Below are 14,885 nucleotides of genomic sequence, written 5' to 3' on the forward strand. Positions count from 1 at the left end.
TAACATTGAAGATGTTAACTTTGAAACATGGTTGTAGGGAAAACCAGCAATAAATGGTAATGTAAGAAAAAAACATTTTTGCTGATTAATGATTAAGGCAAATCTCAACATGAATTCAACATATTTACTATTCTTCAGGGTGTTTTTTCAAATTATAAATCCATACTTACTTTATCTGGAAACTCTTGATTTCTGTATTCCAACATCAGTTCTAAATTACTGGACACAATGGAGGTGATGACTCTTCACTCACATAATTTTATATTTCTTCCTAGGATGCAAGGAAAAAATAAATAAAACTCTGTTTGACAGTTCTTTGTTTTAACAGTACAGCCAGATCCTCCTGTGAACATAACTCTGGAATTAAAAAAGTCAGTAAATAGAAAACCATATCTGGTCCTGACATGGTCTCCACCTCCACTAGCTGATGTCAGATCTGGATGGCTTACTCTTGAATATGAATTGCGATTAAAGCCTGAAGAAGGAGAGGAATGGGAGGTAAGGATGTTGCAAGTTTTTGCTAGATAATGTTTTCTGATCAGTTAGATTTTTTCATCCAGGTTCCATGCACGAATGCAATGAAGCAGAGGCACTGAATAGTTCATAATTTTTCAAAAGCGCTTGTATGATTTCCTACTGAGAGCACTGGTATTTCAGATGTTATTGTATGATAGCAGGTGGTAAAGTACTTGTTTTTAATTGTGGTCATATTATATTAATCATATTGGCATGGCAGTTTAAATTGTTTGTTCTCATTTAGGCAGGTTTCTTTTGTGATAATTTTTTCTTCACCATGAGCACTTCTTAGGTGACAGAAAGCTCAGTGACATTATGAAAATAATTTAAATTTATATAAATGGTCATTAGGTGGTTGTTTTAATGGCCACAGAATAGTAATTGTCTATAGCCAGAATCTGCAACTCGTACAACTGAGTGGCAAATGAAAGACTCCAGCTTGGTATTTGACTGCATCCTCTTCTTGTCTGCAGTCCTTCCAAACCATCTCTGTATCTCCTCCTTCCTTCCCCCTCCCACAGCACTTCTCAGCCCCCTGGCCATTGAAAGACCTACTTTTTACTAACCTGTGAATTTCCACCAACTCGACATTCCCTCTTTCCCTCTGCATTTTCTTCCCCCATCTCTGTTTCTTGCCTCCTTCTGTTGCTCTCGCCATCGCAATTCCCACCATTACCACAGTTCCTCCCCATGTGCCATATGTTCATGATGTGTTTTTGTAGTAGTTTAATTTGCACTGTATACCAGATTCAGATCGCATTCCCACTGATGTTAGAAAGCTAAACTTTAGAAATAAAATACATGTACCATTATTCCATGCCTGCTTAATAATTATTAGGAAATGCTCTCCAGACTCATTCTATATTCCTATCCTGGTTAACAAAACCTTAGCTGTGATTTTTGTTTAATTTCCAGACTATTTTTGTTGGACAGCAAACACAATGTAAAATGTTTAGTTTAAATCCTGGAAAGAGGTACATTGTACAGATTCACTGCAAACCAGACCATCACGGATCATGGAGCGAGTGGAGCCCAGAAATGTACATTCAGATTCCTACTGGTGAGTGGCCAGGCATTCCTTCAGCAATTGTTATTGTGTGCAATTGTATTTTTGTTTGTTAGCTGTTTGTGGCACCCATGCAGATCCCATATTTTCCCCAGGACAGGCAAGAACATCATTGCTAAGGTAACTGGATTATTATCGCTCCTGCACCATACCCAATTAGCTTTCCCCTTCATTACTTTATGGTGTTAAGAAGGTGAATAAATTTCTTTGCTTATTTAAACCATGCTCTTTCTGTCTACTGCCTCATTTGCTCTCATGATGGTAGTTTTTAATTAAAAGAAGACTGGTAAGTGCTTTTAAACTGTGACACAGGCAACAAAAAGTGACTGCCTTCAGACAGTAACAGCTTTTATTACTCGTTATATGGAATTAATTTGAAATCAATACTTCCATATGAAAAGTGTTATTTTACAATAAAAATACTTTAAAATAGCTAGTCCTAGGTCATTTAACCCTCTATTTAATGAGTTGTATGATATGTATTTGATAATGACATGACTGTGGGTTTGGTACCACTGGATTTGAACCTAATTGCTATAAATGGCTGTGACAAAATTTTCCTCTTCATACATTTTTGTATAATTTTCCAAGACACTTTATTTCCCATGCAGTACCATTAGTAAAAATTATATTCATTATTAGATATTACAATGATTTTTGACATCCATATATGCTATTAAAGCCCTCTAAATTCAATACCAAGTTTGGCAGTTTAGGTCAATTTTTAAAATAAAAGTCATCTCTGACTTCTTGTGCATGCTGACAATGCAAATACTAGATGTATGTCCTTAAATAATTCTGTTTGTTTCTTAGATTTTAGAGTAAAAGATATGGTTGTGTGGATCATTGTTGGTGTCCTGTCATCTCTAATATGCTTAGTCATGAGCTGGACAATGATTTTGAAAGGGTACAGGTAAGTCACCAGTTTCACAAATGCATGGAGTTCAAAATCGCAGAAAACTTTTCAAAAGTAGACTTCAAATATTTGACTCAATTTCCTGTAGCATTTGTGTTCTCTTACAGACTATTAGTTACACTGATAAAGAAGTATTTCTGCTCCTTAGGGAAACCAGACTAAATTCTCAGTTGATAAAGACATGTCTCTGTTAGATCTGAGAATCTTGGTTAGCCATGTAATTCAGCAAACATCCCTGCTTCTGTAGAAGATATGCCTTTGGGTCTTGCTGTAATTTCCTAAAGTGAACAAGGTTATATTATGAGATTGTCTTTCTGCCCACCTGTCTGCCAATTCCCCGAATAATTTATTACAGTGCTGGCTAATTTCAATCAAATTTGAAAGAGAAAGATGTTGCTTTTGTACAAGTCTTGCAGAAAAGTACTAAGTAGAAGAAAGATAGAAACCGTGTTTGGAAAAGCCAAGTCATTCGCCATAAATCCTATTGAAGAGTAGTCAGCTGACAGTCAAGTATGCTGCGACAGGCCCCCTAGTCCTCCTGAACTGTGCCCCATTTCACTGTTTCTTGGCCAGTGATGAATTTACAGTGGTATTAGAGAATCAGAGGTTAAGGGACTAAAGGCAATAAAAGGACATTAGCAGTGTTACATTTCCAACTGAATAACTTTGTATTGTTCTTTTTCTTATAAATGCCTCTAAGGGTACTCTGGGGATTTGTGAATTACCTGGCTTGAGGGGTAGATAGGAAACAGAGGTACGACAGGGACATATCAGATATGGGAGAAGCATTTAAAATCTCAGTCACATTCTGAGGAAATGGGAGAACAAATAGTGAGATAGGGCCCATACTTACACCTGGTGTGTTTGTTCTGGTTTTTTTTCAGAATGATGGCCTTCATCCTACCACCAGTTCCAGGACCAAAGATAAAAGGCATAGATAAACATCTGTTAGAGGTGAGTACCACAGTGAACATGAAAAGAATTCACTGTTACTTACTTTTCCAACTTATGTACTAGCAACCACAATTACCCTAGTAAAGGATGAAATTCCTTCAATTAATCAATGTTTAAAATAGGTAACACTTTCAGGTTGATGATGTGGAGGGTATGTGTGAGACAGAGTTTTGCCTCACACTTGTAGTAGGAGAGTGTTTGAGAACAAGATTTGTGACCATGGCTGTTTCATGGGGCACCAGAGGAAATGCCTGTGTGATCTTCCTAACGGTTCTTATGGAAGTCCTACTAGTTCTTACCATGCTGAGGTGGCAGGACATGGCTGCACTATCATTCCATTTCCTTCTTGTCAAACTCAGGAGACCCACACCCGTCAAAAGCTCCCAGGTCCTCCCATTTTAGAAACATGAATTCTGCGATTGTGTCTCCCCACTGAGGAAACTCAAGAAATTTTCTTCCCTTCTTTCAGTGTTTTCTGCAGCAGTAGAAATCCAGTTTAGGTCTAGTGATATAACTATTGAAGTGTTTGTATAGCAAATATGTAAATTGTTCACAATTGTTCTAGTCAGATAAACCCTAAGGTTAACAGTGAAAAATTATATCCTATTTATTATTCCCTCAGACAGGAAAATCTGAAGAATTACTGAGTGCTCTTGGTTGCCATGGTTTCCCTCCAACATCAGACTGTGATGAACTACTGATAGAATATCTGGAGGTAGAGGACAGTGAGGATCAGCAACTCATGCCAAGCCATCACAATCCCAGTAAAAATATGAAAATGATACCCAAGGAAACAGACAGTGACTCGGGCCGAGGGAGCTGTGATAGCCCTTCCCTGCTCTCTGAGAAGTGCAGGGAGCCTCGTGCCCTTCCATCAGCACTTCAAACACAAGATGTAAGAGCTGTCCAAGAAAATAAAGGAGCAAAAAGGAGCTGGGAAACTCAGTGTATAGCCTCAGAACAGGAAGCACTCCTTTTTAACAATGAGAGTACAAAGTCATCCACATGGCCTGCAGTTCAGTTACTACCTGATAATCAGCTTCCTATGTTTGCCTACCACAGTACTGTGGAGGCACACACGATAATACTGAATACCACAAATGTGAACATTTCACCAGTTTTGGTGGGAAATGAAGAAAAGCATCAGTCACGATATCCTGTCACTGAAGCTGTCCATGACAATATGGAAAAGCAAAGAGAGATGGAGTATTCCATAACTGAACAAACTGCAGTGCAGGTCAAACAAAACAGACATAATGACAGGTCACCTTTCTTGAATCCTAAACTAATGGACTATGTAGAAGTTCATAAAGTCAGACAAGATGAGGAGCCAACAGTATTACTGAAACATAAAGATAATAATGGAAAGACCGAAAAATACACTGTTCCAGGAACCAGCAAAGAATATACCAAGGTCTCAACAGTTGTGGACCATAATATTCTAGTATTAATGCCAGATTCACGCATCCAGCACACACCTGTATCTCAAGAACCTGCAGTGGAAACATCACAGAACCTTCAGCAAGGTCAAGCTGAGAAAAATATGAGCTACTGCCTGACAGCTCCAAGTGACTACAAAAGAGAGACCAGTGGGTCAGAGTATATGGACCCATCTTCCTTTATGCCCTCCTTTAAATAACCAGTTAATACAGTACATACTTATATATGTCCAGTAAAACAAAATCACATAGCGAACAGTCCTTCAAAAAAGCCTAGCCTCCAAAAGCCTAGTCTCCTGTGTGTATTGTACAGATAATAAAATAGACAGTGGGTTGAGGTAATAATCATGGAAGTAAATCATGGAGCATTAACACACGTTTCTGACACAGTGAAATGAGGAAGTGGATATTGCCATGAAAAACACATAGTAAAATAATTATTCAGTTCTGCAAAGCTGTTAATTGATTAAGCCTGAGGGAGTACTGTAGGTTCAACAAAGATGAAAATTGTTACGTGTCAGTCAGCACACCATGGTGATCAGAGCAGTTCCTATGTTAGATAAATCATTGCACAGCAGTATTGTTATCTACAGTGTCTTTTCTTCTGAATGCATTCTGACATTAGATTGAGATTTCTTCATATTTTTTTCTCAATCCTTGAGAAAAAAGGAGTTACTGTATATGACAAATCATAGATAAAAAGAATATATTCTACAAATGACAGTAAAATAACAAATTCTTCTAAGGATATTTTTGCTTTGTTTCAACGTGATAGAAAACTTTGCATCCCATTCATATCCCAGTCCAGGCAAACCAAACATGAAAAAAATAGCAGGATAATATTGATATACTGCCTTACTGTATATAATATACAATTCTACTTTAGTATAAGCCCATATGTTTAACAATATATTTTTAAAGGCTATTTTTCTATTATCAAAAAAAGAGCAAAATAAAATATTTTTTAATTTCCCAGTGTTATTTAGCTACTTAGGAACTTTTCTGTTTCCTTCTGCTGAGACAGCAGTAACAAGTAAAGCTACAATTTCTATACAAAGCATGAAATTAAACTTTATACTAATTAAGAATATGAAGAAATTTTTAAACTATATTTCTAATATATTACAGATATATTACTATTTGAATTGTAAATTGTTTCTTTCACACCTTTTTTATCACCTATAATTATATAATTAAAACAGAATCTAGGTTTTGAGAGGAAAATTTCTTTCCCTTTGAATTTATAGTCTGATGCCAACAGCGAATGGAATGGTGTTCTCCTGCATCCTTAGTCATTGCACTTTTCTCTGAGTCTGGAGGAAAAGTCTGAAGTAAGATTTTTCATAATGAATTTATGAACATGAGTTTTGGAAACCAGCCTCTAAAGTCAAAGATAAGAGGCATAAAGTCTGAGTCATAGATCTGCTGAAATAGCAATGAGAATAAGGAAAGGAGTCTATGTACTAGAGCTGAATGTATGTCCCCAGAACAGCAGTGGGAACAGTAAAGATTCATTGTATCCCATGTAAACGGAGACAGAATCAAAACTGTACTGTAGTGGCTGTGAAATTACTGTGGTCCTCCCTTCTTGAAACAAAAGTTTAATTTACTCCAGAAAAGTATGACCAAGTGATGACTGATTAAAACTGGACCAAATATTTAGCCACTCTCACTAGCTTCAGGGGAAACTGGAAACATAAGGTAAGGGAATGGTTCTGTACATGTGAAGGAAGGTGTATTTGATAAATGGACTGACTCTCTTTTGTTCTTCTCCTTCCTGAACAGTTCTATGTTTCTCTATATTTTCATGATTTTATGCACTGAACCAGCCTTCCTGCAGTATCAGGTACCTGCTGCAGAGCTAGCCAAAAGAGAATTTCAGATTTTGAAGGTCCCAGAAGGCCACATCTAATTTCACAAATCAGATTCTCACCCTTTACCTTCAATGCCGTGGAACTGCTCAAGTACAGATTAGTTGAGCTATCTAGCCTTTCCACAGGCAGGACTTAGGAATTTAACTGTTTGTCTGTGTGTCTATAAACATATGTGTTAGTATGGACTGTAACATTTACTTTAGGCATCAGATTTGGAGCCTAAGTCCTCTATACAGGTAATGTACTGCTGACTTCTAGAGGCTGATCAGGGCAGTCTGGCTGCTCTGATGAAAGTGTGGGGAGATATCTTAGATTCTTAATACATCCACTTATTTAACACTTGAAGACATGAAATGGCTACTCCAGAGAGCAGCCAGACATAAAACTTTGTTCAGTTATGGTTAACAGAATAATTTTACTGTAGATATACTTTTCGTAGTATATCTTACAAATTTCTAGAGATGCTAAAAGTACTGCAAAGAAACTATTGAGTTATCAGGAAAAACTGGAATGTTTTTCAGGACAGCAGCTTGTCTGTGTGCAAGTATGTAAGCTGGTTATACACTATGTCTGACAGTGTTTAATTTACACTTCAGTTTTCTGACTGAATCTGACAGAGCTAATCCAGACCAGACATATTTTCTTTACACAGATAGTCACTTCTGTGTTGTTTCCTACACCTAATGCTGTACATAAAGACATGCTGCTACAGGCCTTCTGGGAGGCATCTAGTGATGCACAGAAGGATATAGAATCTTACCAAACCACAGACTAAAAATGTTCCTCATATAGTGGATTTCTTAGATTAAAGCACATGTGACTACACAGACCTACAACAGCAGCAGACTGTTGCTGTGGTATTGATTACTTTGTACCTGAGGCAAACTGGCACAACTTTTGGCAGATTTTTAAGAGTATGATTCATCCCATAGGCATGTGTGCCTCCTGTAATCCACAGAGAGAGAGAGTCAAAGAGTTTCTATGCTTTGTCATGAATTAGTACTGAACTGCAAAATAGCTGTAGCATAAACTACACCATGTGGTGTTGATTCTATTCCACCTTTGCTGATGAACATCTCAAGATGCCGAATCATCATGGCTCTCTGTGAAAAGGTAAATTCAACCAGAGTGGAAAACGGGACATTTGCTCACTACATGAAGTTTTGAGGGATTTGCTAGTTAAATATAATATAAACACAATTTTTATAAGTATACTTCATTCTTTAAGCTCGACAAATGTGCAGATTGATTATTTTTCCTTGGATTTGCTTATGTTTTCCAAAATACCTTGTTACTCCCAAAGGCGGAGCAACACCTTCTGAAAGAGACCTTTAACATCTGAAAGTATATGACAAAAATAATAAACTATTGTTCTGTGAAATCAGAATAACCTTCAGCTAAGTGTTTGGTCCTTTGAATGTTCAAATATTTAATTCTTTCTGTTTGTGATGATATTTTTGCTTGCAGTTCTTAAGCTTTTTATTAGGAAATAGATGAGCTTTTGCAGCAGTTGTACACAGTCAATTGGTGTAAAATTATGACACACCAGTAGGGAATAACAGGCTCTTGACACCTCCTTTGATATCCAAAGGGATGAAGTATACCACAGAATTTACCCCAGAAACAGTGATTAGCCCAATAGCTCTTGCACCATAAGTAAAATTTGTCACTTTGAATAATTATTCTAAGAGTGCGAATGATGTTTTCAATGTCAAAGCTATGCGTGTCATTCATAGTGTGAATTACTTTGTAATAGCATAAAAGCCCTAAAAGGAAGAATAAAGACTCTTCAAAATAATTAGTTTTATAAAATTCATAAAATTGAACATATATTTTTAATTAATTACCTTTCCTTTTGACTCAGACTAATTTTATTAACTTTTTTTCAGTACTGACAAATATGATTCATTATTGTACATTTTCTAATTAGACTTTTTTTTAGCAAGGACATATTTGATGTACTATTTTAGTATCTCAGTGTTATATTCCAGACTTCTAAAGAAATACATGTTATTGAATTGGCACGTGTGCTCACAAAGCTCACTGTCACACATAATGCAGCCTTGAAAATGGTCTTAACATCATGTAACTACACAGATTATTTCATAAAAATGTAGTAAACTGACCTTATATAATATTAGTAAGAGGATATATGTGTTTATGGAATAAACTGTAAAACAAATATGTAATGATGATTTATGTTAAAGCAGTGAATTTTGTAGTATATCTGTCTATGTGTCTATGTTTAAATGGCTGAAAAATAGACAGTTGCTTTAAATGTCATTTAAGTATTTAAAGTGTCGTGGCAGCAGGTGTTCAAAATTAATAAGCAGAATTTTTTTGTGCTCTCTGAAGCATTGTATGTGTGGGGTTCACCTCATGAAACCTGTAAGTGTGTTTCATAATTTTACAGTAACTGTAAATGATTTGAGGGTGTTGTACAAGGAAACTGAAGTCACTTAAGCCAGTTGATAGATACCAGACATCTTCTACAAAGCCATAAAGACAAATGAAATGAAGAAAATGTCATGAGACCAGGCATCATATTCTCAAATAATTGCTACCTCAGATTTTTTTTTTCTCCCTTTAAAAGGCAGGCAAAACCATTTTGCTTTTTGTACAAAATAGTGAATCAGTCTATCAAGATTTAAAAAGACTTATTTTTAAATCCAAATTATTTTTGTTAACAAATGGCTTGTCATGGAATCGTCACTTGTTTTGCACTGGTAGTATGAGGATGGGATATTTGAGATGTGTGGCAAAATTAAATATTTTTAATGTGAAAAAAAAAACACTGAAAATTCCATTTTATAGGAAAAGCCATCTTTCCCAGTTTGGCAGTCAAACATCAGTCCCTTTCCTGACCTGAAAAGTTTATTACCACTGCCCGTGTTGCCAGGTTGCTAGGTCTGAGCGAGCCAAATTTCCAGAGATGCCCTCATTCTGGATCTAAGCACTTATCAATACTTGCTATTTAGAAATACCTGTTTTCAGCTGAGTTCCTAGGAAGTAAATATTTTCTGTCTCTAAATAAGCAAAAGTGGAGACACCTACTCTCAAGTGTCTCAAACCCTCATACTAAATTCAGACTCCAGTTCCCTTGGGTGTGGAAAGATGGACTGAATTACAATTTGAACAAACTTGTGACCCTGCCTTGAAAATGATTTTGAAACAAATCAGGGAATTTCTTCATCTTTCCTGTGTATGTCAAGCAGGCAAATAAAGATAAGCGGATACATAAATACATAATATATGGGGATATAAAGAGCTTAATGATCATAGAAACATAGAATTGTTTAGGTTGGAAAAGACCTGTAAGGTCATAGAGCCCAAATGTTATCACAGCACTGCCAAGTCCACCACTGAATGATGAGAACAGGGACAAGGTTGCTGTATGTGGCAGAATGGGAAAAGGAGTACAGTCACTATAGCACAGTACATGGGTAGATGATGAAAGAAAAAATGCATTTTGACAACTACTGAGAAGAGAAGGAGGGAGAACAGAAAATGGAAGTGAAAGAATCAAATGTAAGAGTAGACAGGAAAAAATGAGAACTAGTAGAGCTGAGAGGAGTGATAAATGAGTTACTGAGGAAAAAAAAAAAAAGAGAAGAAAATACTTCTACATCAAAAGTGGGAATAAGCACAGCTACCTGATACAGTCCACAAAAGTAGTAAAGCCTTATTAGATGCTAAAGAGCTGGCAAAATGCTGAAATCAGCTACTATGGATCAGCTATTATATATGAAGGAAAAAGTCCTTCAACAACATGAGAAGTTGTCATTCACTTTCTATCAGTTACAGGGTTTCCTTCCGCATATCTGATGTTGGTCCCAGGCAAACACAGTACTTGAAGAGCTAGACTCTGCATCTGAGTGCTATTGCACTTCCTACATTCCTAAGGAAAAAAGCTCCAGAGGAATAAAGTGTACCACACTGCTTTCAAAAGCAACCTTCAATTTTTCAGACAGATATACAGATTAGGTGTATTTATCCATTTACTTTGTCCCACACATATGCCTACCATTCTTAAACATTCTTCTGGTTTTATTTATTAAAGTTAATGCAATGACCTAGAAGCTCCAAGGGAAAAATATTTTGGGGATATTAAAAGAGTCTCTTGGCATTTCTGGGCATTGTTTCAGTTTGTACCTGGGACAATGTATCTGTTAATATTTTCCTTAATCAGAAAGTCCGTCTTGGTGATAAATCTGGAAAATTTTAGAAAATTACCAAGAGAGGCTTAAAATACATATCTTCAATTTAAGTTAAGCTTTTAAGAGACACTATTATATCTGTTGAAAGTGATGAAAAATACTCAAATTAGTTGTGTGGCCTCTTACAGTGCTGATATGCTAAAAGCTGATCTTATACTCAAGATATTGGTGTATAGAGCAGTTAGATATGAGAAAGTCCTTTTTTATATATTCTTCTTTTATTTTTGGAAGGTTTAATGTCTTTTTCTACTTTGTGATGCTGCTTGTCTTGTATCTTGTCTTTATTTAACTTTTTTTTGGATAATGCTGCTTTTGGGTCTATTTTTATGAGCTGTTGAGTACTTTCACCTCATTTTGACATCAGTAAAAATTGAAAGATTTCACTTCAGTTCCTGCAATGGTCAGTTTTAGAGACATAGCACTGAGTGGAATTTTTACAGGATGCTGGAAATCTTTGTACAAGTCACTTGTAGAAAATACTCCTTCAAGAGGATGGAAAAGTATACATGTCTGGGAAGAGGCATATTTTTCTACAGGCAGAAATATAATGATGTCAGATCATATTTTATAAAATTCATAATACTGTAGACTACTCTTAATTCTCATCTATGTGTCCTTCATTCCAAAAGGAAGAGGAAACTACTGCTCATTATAATCAGAAAGAGCTTTAGTGTTTATTTTTCATCTTGGTAAGTAATTTTTTTAATTCTGACTGCCAATACCATTCACCATCTGAAATAACACAACCATCAGTTCCATATATGCATTATATTGCTCAGACATACTCAGCATTATCTCGACTTCTGAAATCTTTATATTGTGCTTTGTATATTTTATAGTCATTGTGTAAAATATAGCAATACTGAGGGCACTGGTATGAAAAAGTACAGCCCAGAAAAAATATGTTAGCACTCATTAACTAATCATATTTTTTCAAATTTTTGCCACCCTGTTAAGTGAAGGGAAAAGTTTCTGGAACTTCCTTGCCTTTAATTGTGCCAGCAGTCTCTCAAAGAAACATAAATTGCATCTTCTGAATAATACACAGAATAAACAGTGTATTTTCAGAGGTGAAAGAGATGATCCAATATTTAAAACCAATGTGTTTCCATTTGCATAATCATTTCACTGGTAGCCTTGCAATACAAGCTAGGCATTTTCCCACTAAAATTTCAGAATTTGTATGTAATCTGGAACATCAGTGTTGTCCCAGTAGCAACAGAATCACTTTAAGCACAATTATTCTGTGAACCGAATCCAAATTTTTTGGAAATTTCTAAAATATAAGAAATTGTAAGAATTAGATTTCATATGTAGTATGTACATTGGTTGGAGAATACTGGTATAAAAATAGTTGCTCAGGAATTCTTCATTGTTTCTAAGTGAATCTGAAGGAAAATGCTTTAAATGCATTTTTTAAGTTTGTAATATTGAAAATGCTGGCTTTATTAAAATCTGTTAGTGTTTTCACTTGTAAGATCAATATTGTTCTGAAGTCTGTAGCTTTCTGATGGAATTTTCAATCTTTTGTCATTGTAAAATCTCTTTGCAATGGTGTTTGCATTTCAATTTAATAAAAATTCTTGAATAAATTTCACAGATTCTACCTTTCATCACGATATGTAACAATTCCAGTATATAATACACAGAAAGAAAATGGAAAAGCCAGACATCCAACATAGTCTGTAGGATGGGATCCTGCTGACAGATGTGTTTAACCTACTTTGCAGGCACTCAGCAACTGAACCCCTTAACACAGGTGGGTCACCCACCAGTTCACAACTTTTATGCTTCTTTATGAGTCTTGTATTCATGAAAATTATCACTGAAGTTAAGGGATTTCAAGTTAGTGAAAGTAAAATTTGATTGGGAAGGGCTGAGCATTCAGGCATCCTAAGGTATGTAAGCTCTGCCCTGGTTAGTAAAAGGTACAAATCTCTGATGCATTGCAACGACATCAGGCAGTTTTCCTGCAGAACTGGGGCTGCCCTTGAGGGTAGGTGTCTTCAGCCTTCTGCTTTAGGAGCAGCCAGGGTCACCAAAACCTGTGAAATACCTCTCATTGGCAACTGTGTCTAGTCACAGTGTATGCCAATTGCCATTCTAGGAAACCCATTGTTGAGCCTTAGTTCTTCTAGTATTACAAGGATGTGCTGGTTTTGGCTGGGGCAGAGTTAATTTTCTTCAGACTGCCTGGTATGAGGCTTTTGTTATTGCTAAGCTGGGCTTACACAAGGCCTCTTCTGCTTTTTGTACTGCCATACTGGCAAGGAAGTTGGGGGTGCATGGGAGGCTGGGAGGAGACACAGCTGGGACAGGTGATTCCAACTGACAAAAGGGATATTCCATGCCATATGATATCATGCTCAGTATATAAAATACTGAGTAAAGAGGGAACATTCGGAGTGAAGGAATTTGTCTTCCCAAGTAACCATTATGTATGATGGGACCTTGCTCTCCTGAAGATTGCTGAATATGTGCCCGCCCATGGGAAGCAGTGAATCAATTCCTTGGTTTGCTTTCCTTGTGTCTGTGGCCTTTCCTTTCCCTATTAAACCGTCTTTATCTCAACCCATGAGTTTTCTAGCTTTTACTCTTCCAATTCTCTCCCCAGTCCTGCTGGTAGGGAAGCAAGTGGTTGCATAGGGCTGGGTTGATGGCTGGGATTAAACCACCTCCATTACTGGAAGGTAATGAAGGAAGGCAGTAGAGCTTCCCATTTCTTCTGTCCTTGTAGGAGATTGTGTTAGACCTCTTTGCCTATGAAGTAGAACCAAAAAACATAAGAAATGGGTTAGCAGTGACCCTCTCACAATGTCTCTCAGTTTCTCCTCATCCACCTGTCTGTATTTGTCATAACAGGATCACAGAATGGGTCAGGAAGGGACCACAGTAGATCACCTGGTCCCACCTCCCTGCTCAAGCTGTGCCATCCTAGAGCACATTGCACAGGATTGTGTCCAGATGGTCCTTGAATATTGCCAGTGTGGGAGACTCCCAGAGTCTTCCCTCTGGGCAACCTGTTCCAGCACACAGTTACCCACACAGTAAAGAAGTTCTTCCTCATATTCAGAGGGAACTTTCTGTGCATCAGTTTCTGCCCGCTGCCTCTTTTTCTATCTGTTGGCATCACTGATCAGAGCCTGGCTCTGTCCTCCTGACACCTTCCCTTTAGATACTGATAGACATCGATGAGGTAGGTTGTCTCTTCTTGAGGCTAAACAGTCCCAGTTCCCTCAGCCTTTCTTCACAAGAGAGATGCTTCAGTCCCTTAATGATCTTTGTAGCTCTCTGCAGGACCTGCTGCAGGACCTCCATGTCTCCCTTGTACTGAGAAGCCCAGAACTGGACACAGCACTCCAGATGTGGCCTCTCCAGGGCTGAGCACAGGGGCAGGATCATCTCCCTCGACCAGCTGGCAATGCTCTTCCTAATGCACTCCAGGATTCCATTGGCTTTCTTAGCCACAAGGGCACACTGCTGGCTCAGGGACAGCTTGTTGCCCACCAGGACCCACAGCTCCTCCATAGAGCTGCTTTCCAGCAGGTTGGTCCCCAGCCTGTGCTGGTGCTCGGGGTTATTCCTCCTCAGATTCAGGATCCAGAATTTGCTCTCGTCGAACTTCAAACTGTTCCTCTCTGCCCATCTCTCCAACCTATTGAGGTCCCTCTGAAGGGGTCAGGCTTCTACCAAAAGTCAGAGTTGCATGCCAGAAAACAGCTTAGGATGATGGGAGAGCACAGGATGACACAGGGGGCATAACATGCAATCACACCAGGGGGACAGCATGGGATACCACCAGTGATACAGCATGGAATGACACCAGTGGGACAGCATGGAATGACACCAGAGGGAGAGCGCAGGATGACAGTAGAGGACAGTACAGGGTGACACCAGGGAGAC

At 37.6% G+C, this 14,885-nt stretch overlaps 1 protein-coding gene across 13 annotated transcripts in view; it reads left to right on the forward strand.

The window, feature by feature from the left end:
- Positions 1-12,574, forward strand: part of PRLR (prolactin receptor) — a 156,018-nt gene extending 143,444 nt beyond the window's left edge. For all 13 annotated transcript variants that reach the window (XM_051804743.1, XM_051804749.1, XM_051804752.1 and 10 more), the window contains 5 exons: positions 329-498; positions 1,432-1,576; positions 2,396-2,495; positions 3,383-3,452; positions 4,075-12,574. In XM_051804743.1, the coding sequence (XP_051660703.1) occupies positions 329-498; positions 1,432-1,576; positions 2,396-2,495; positions 3,383-3,452; positions 4,075-5,091 (1,502 nt within the window). In that variant the 3' untranslated portion in view covers positions 5,092-12,574. The remainder of the gene's footprint in view (positions 1-328; positions 499-1,431; positions 1,577-2,395; positions 2,496-3,382; positions 3,453-4,074) is intronic.
- The last annotated feature ends 2,311 nt before the right edge of the window (positions 12,575-14,885 follow it).

This window comes from Manacus candei, unplaced genomic scaffold (genome assembly GCF_025592945.1).
Source record: "Manacus candei isolate 608988 ecotype Guabito, Panama unplaced genomic scaffold, ASM2559294v1 h1tg000061l, whole genome shotgun sequence".
NCBI classification, from domain to species: domain Eukaryota; kingdom Metazoa; phylum Chordata; class Aves; order Passeriformes; family Pipridae; genus Manacus; species Manacus candei.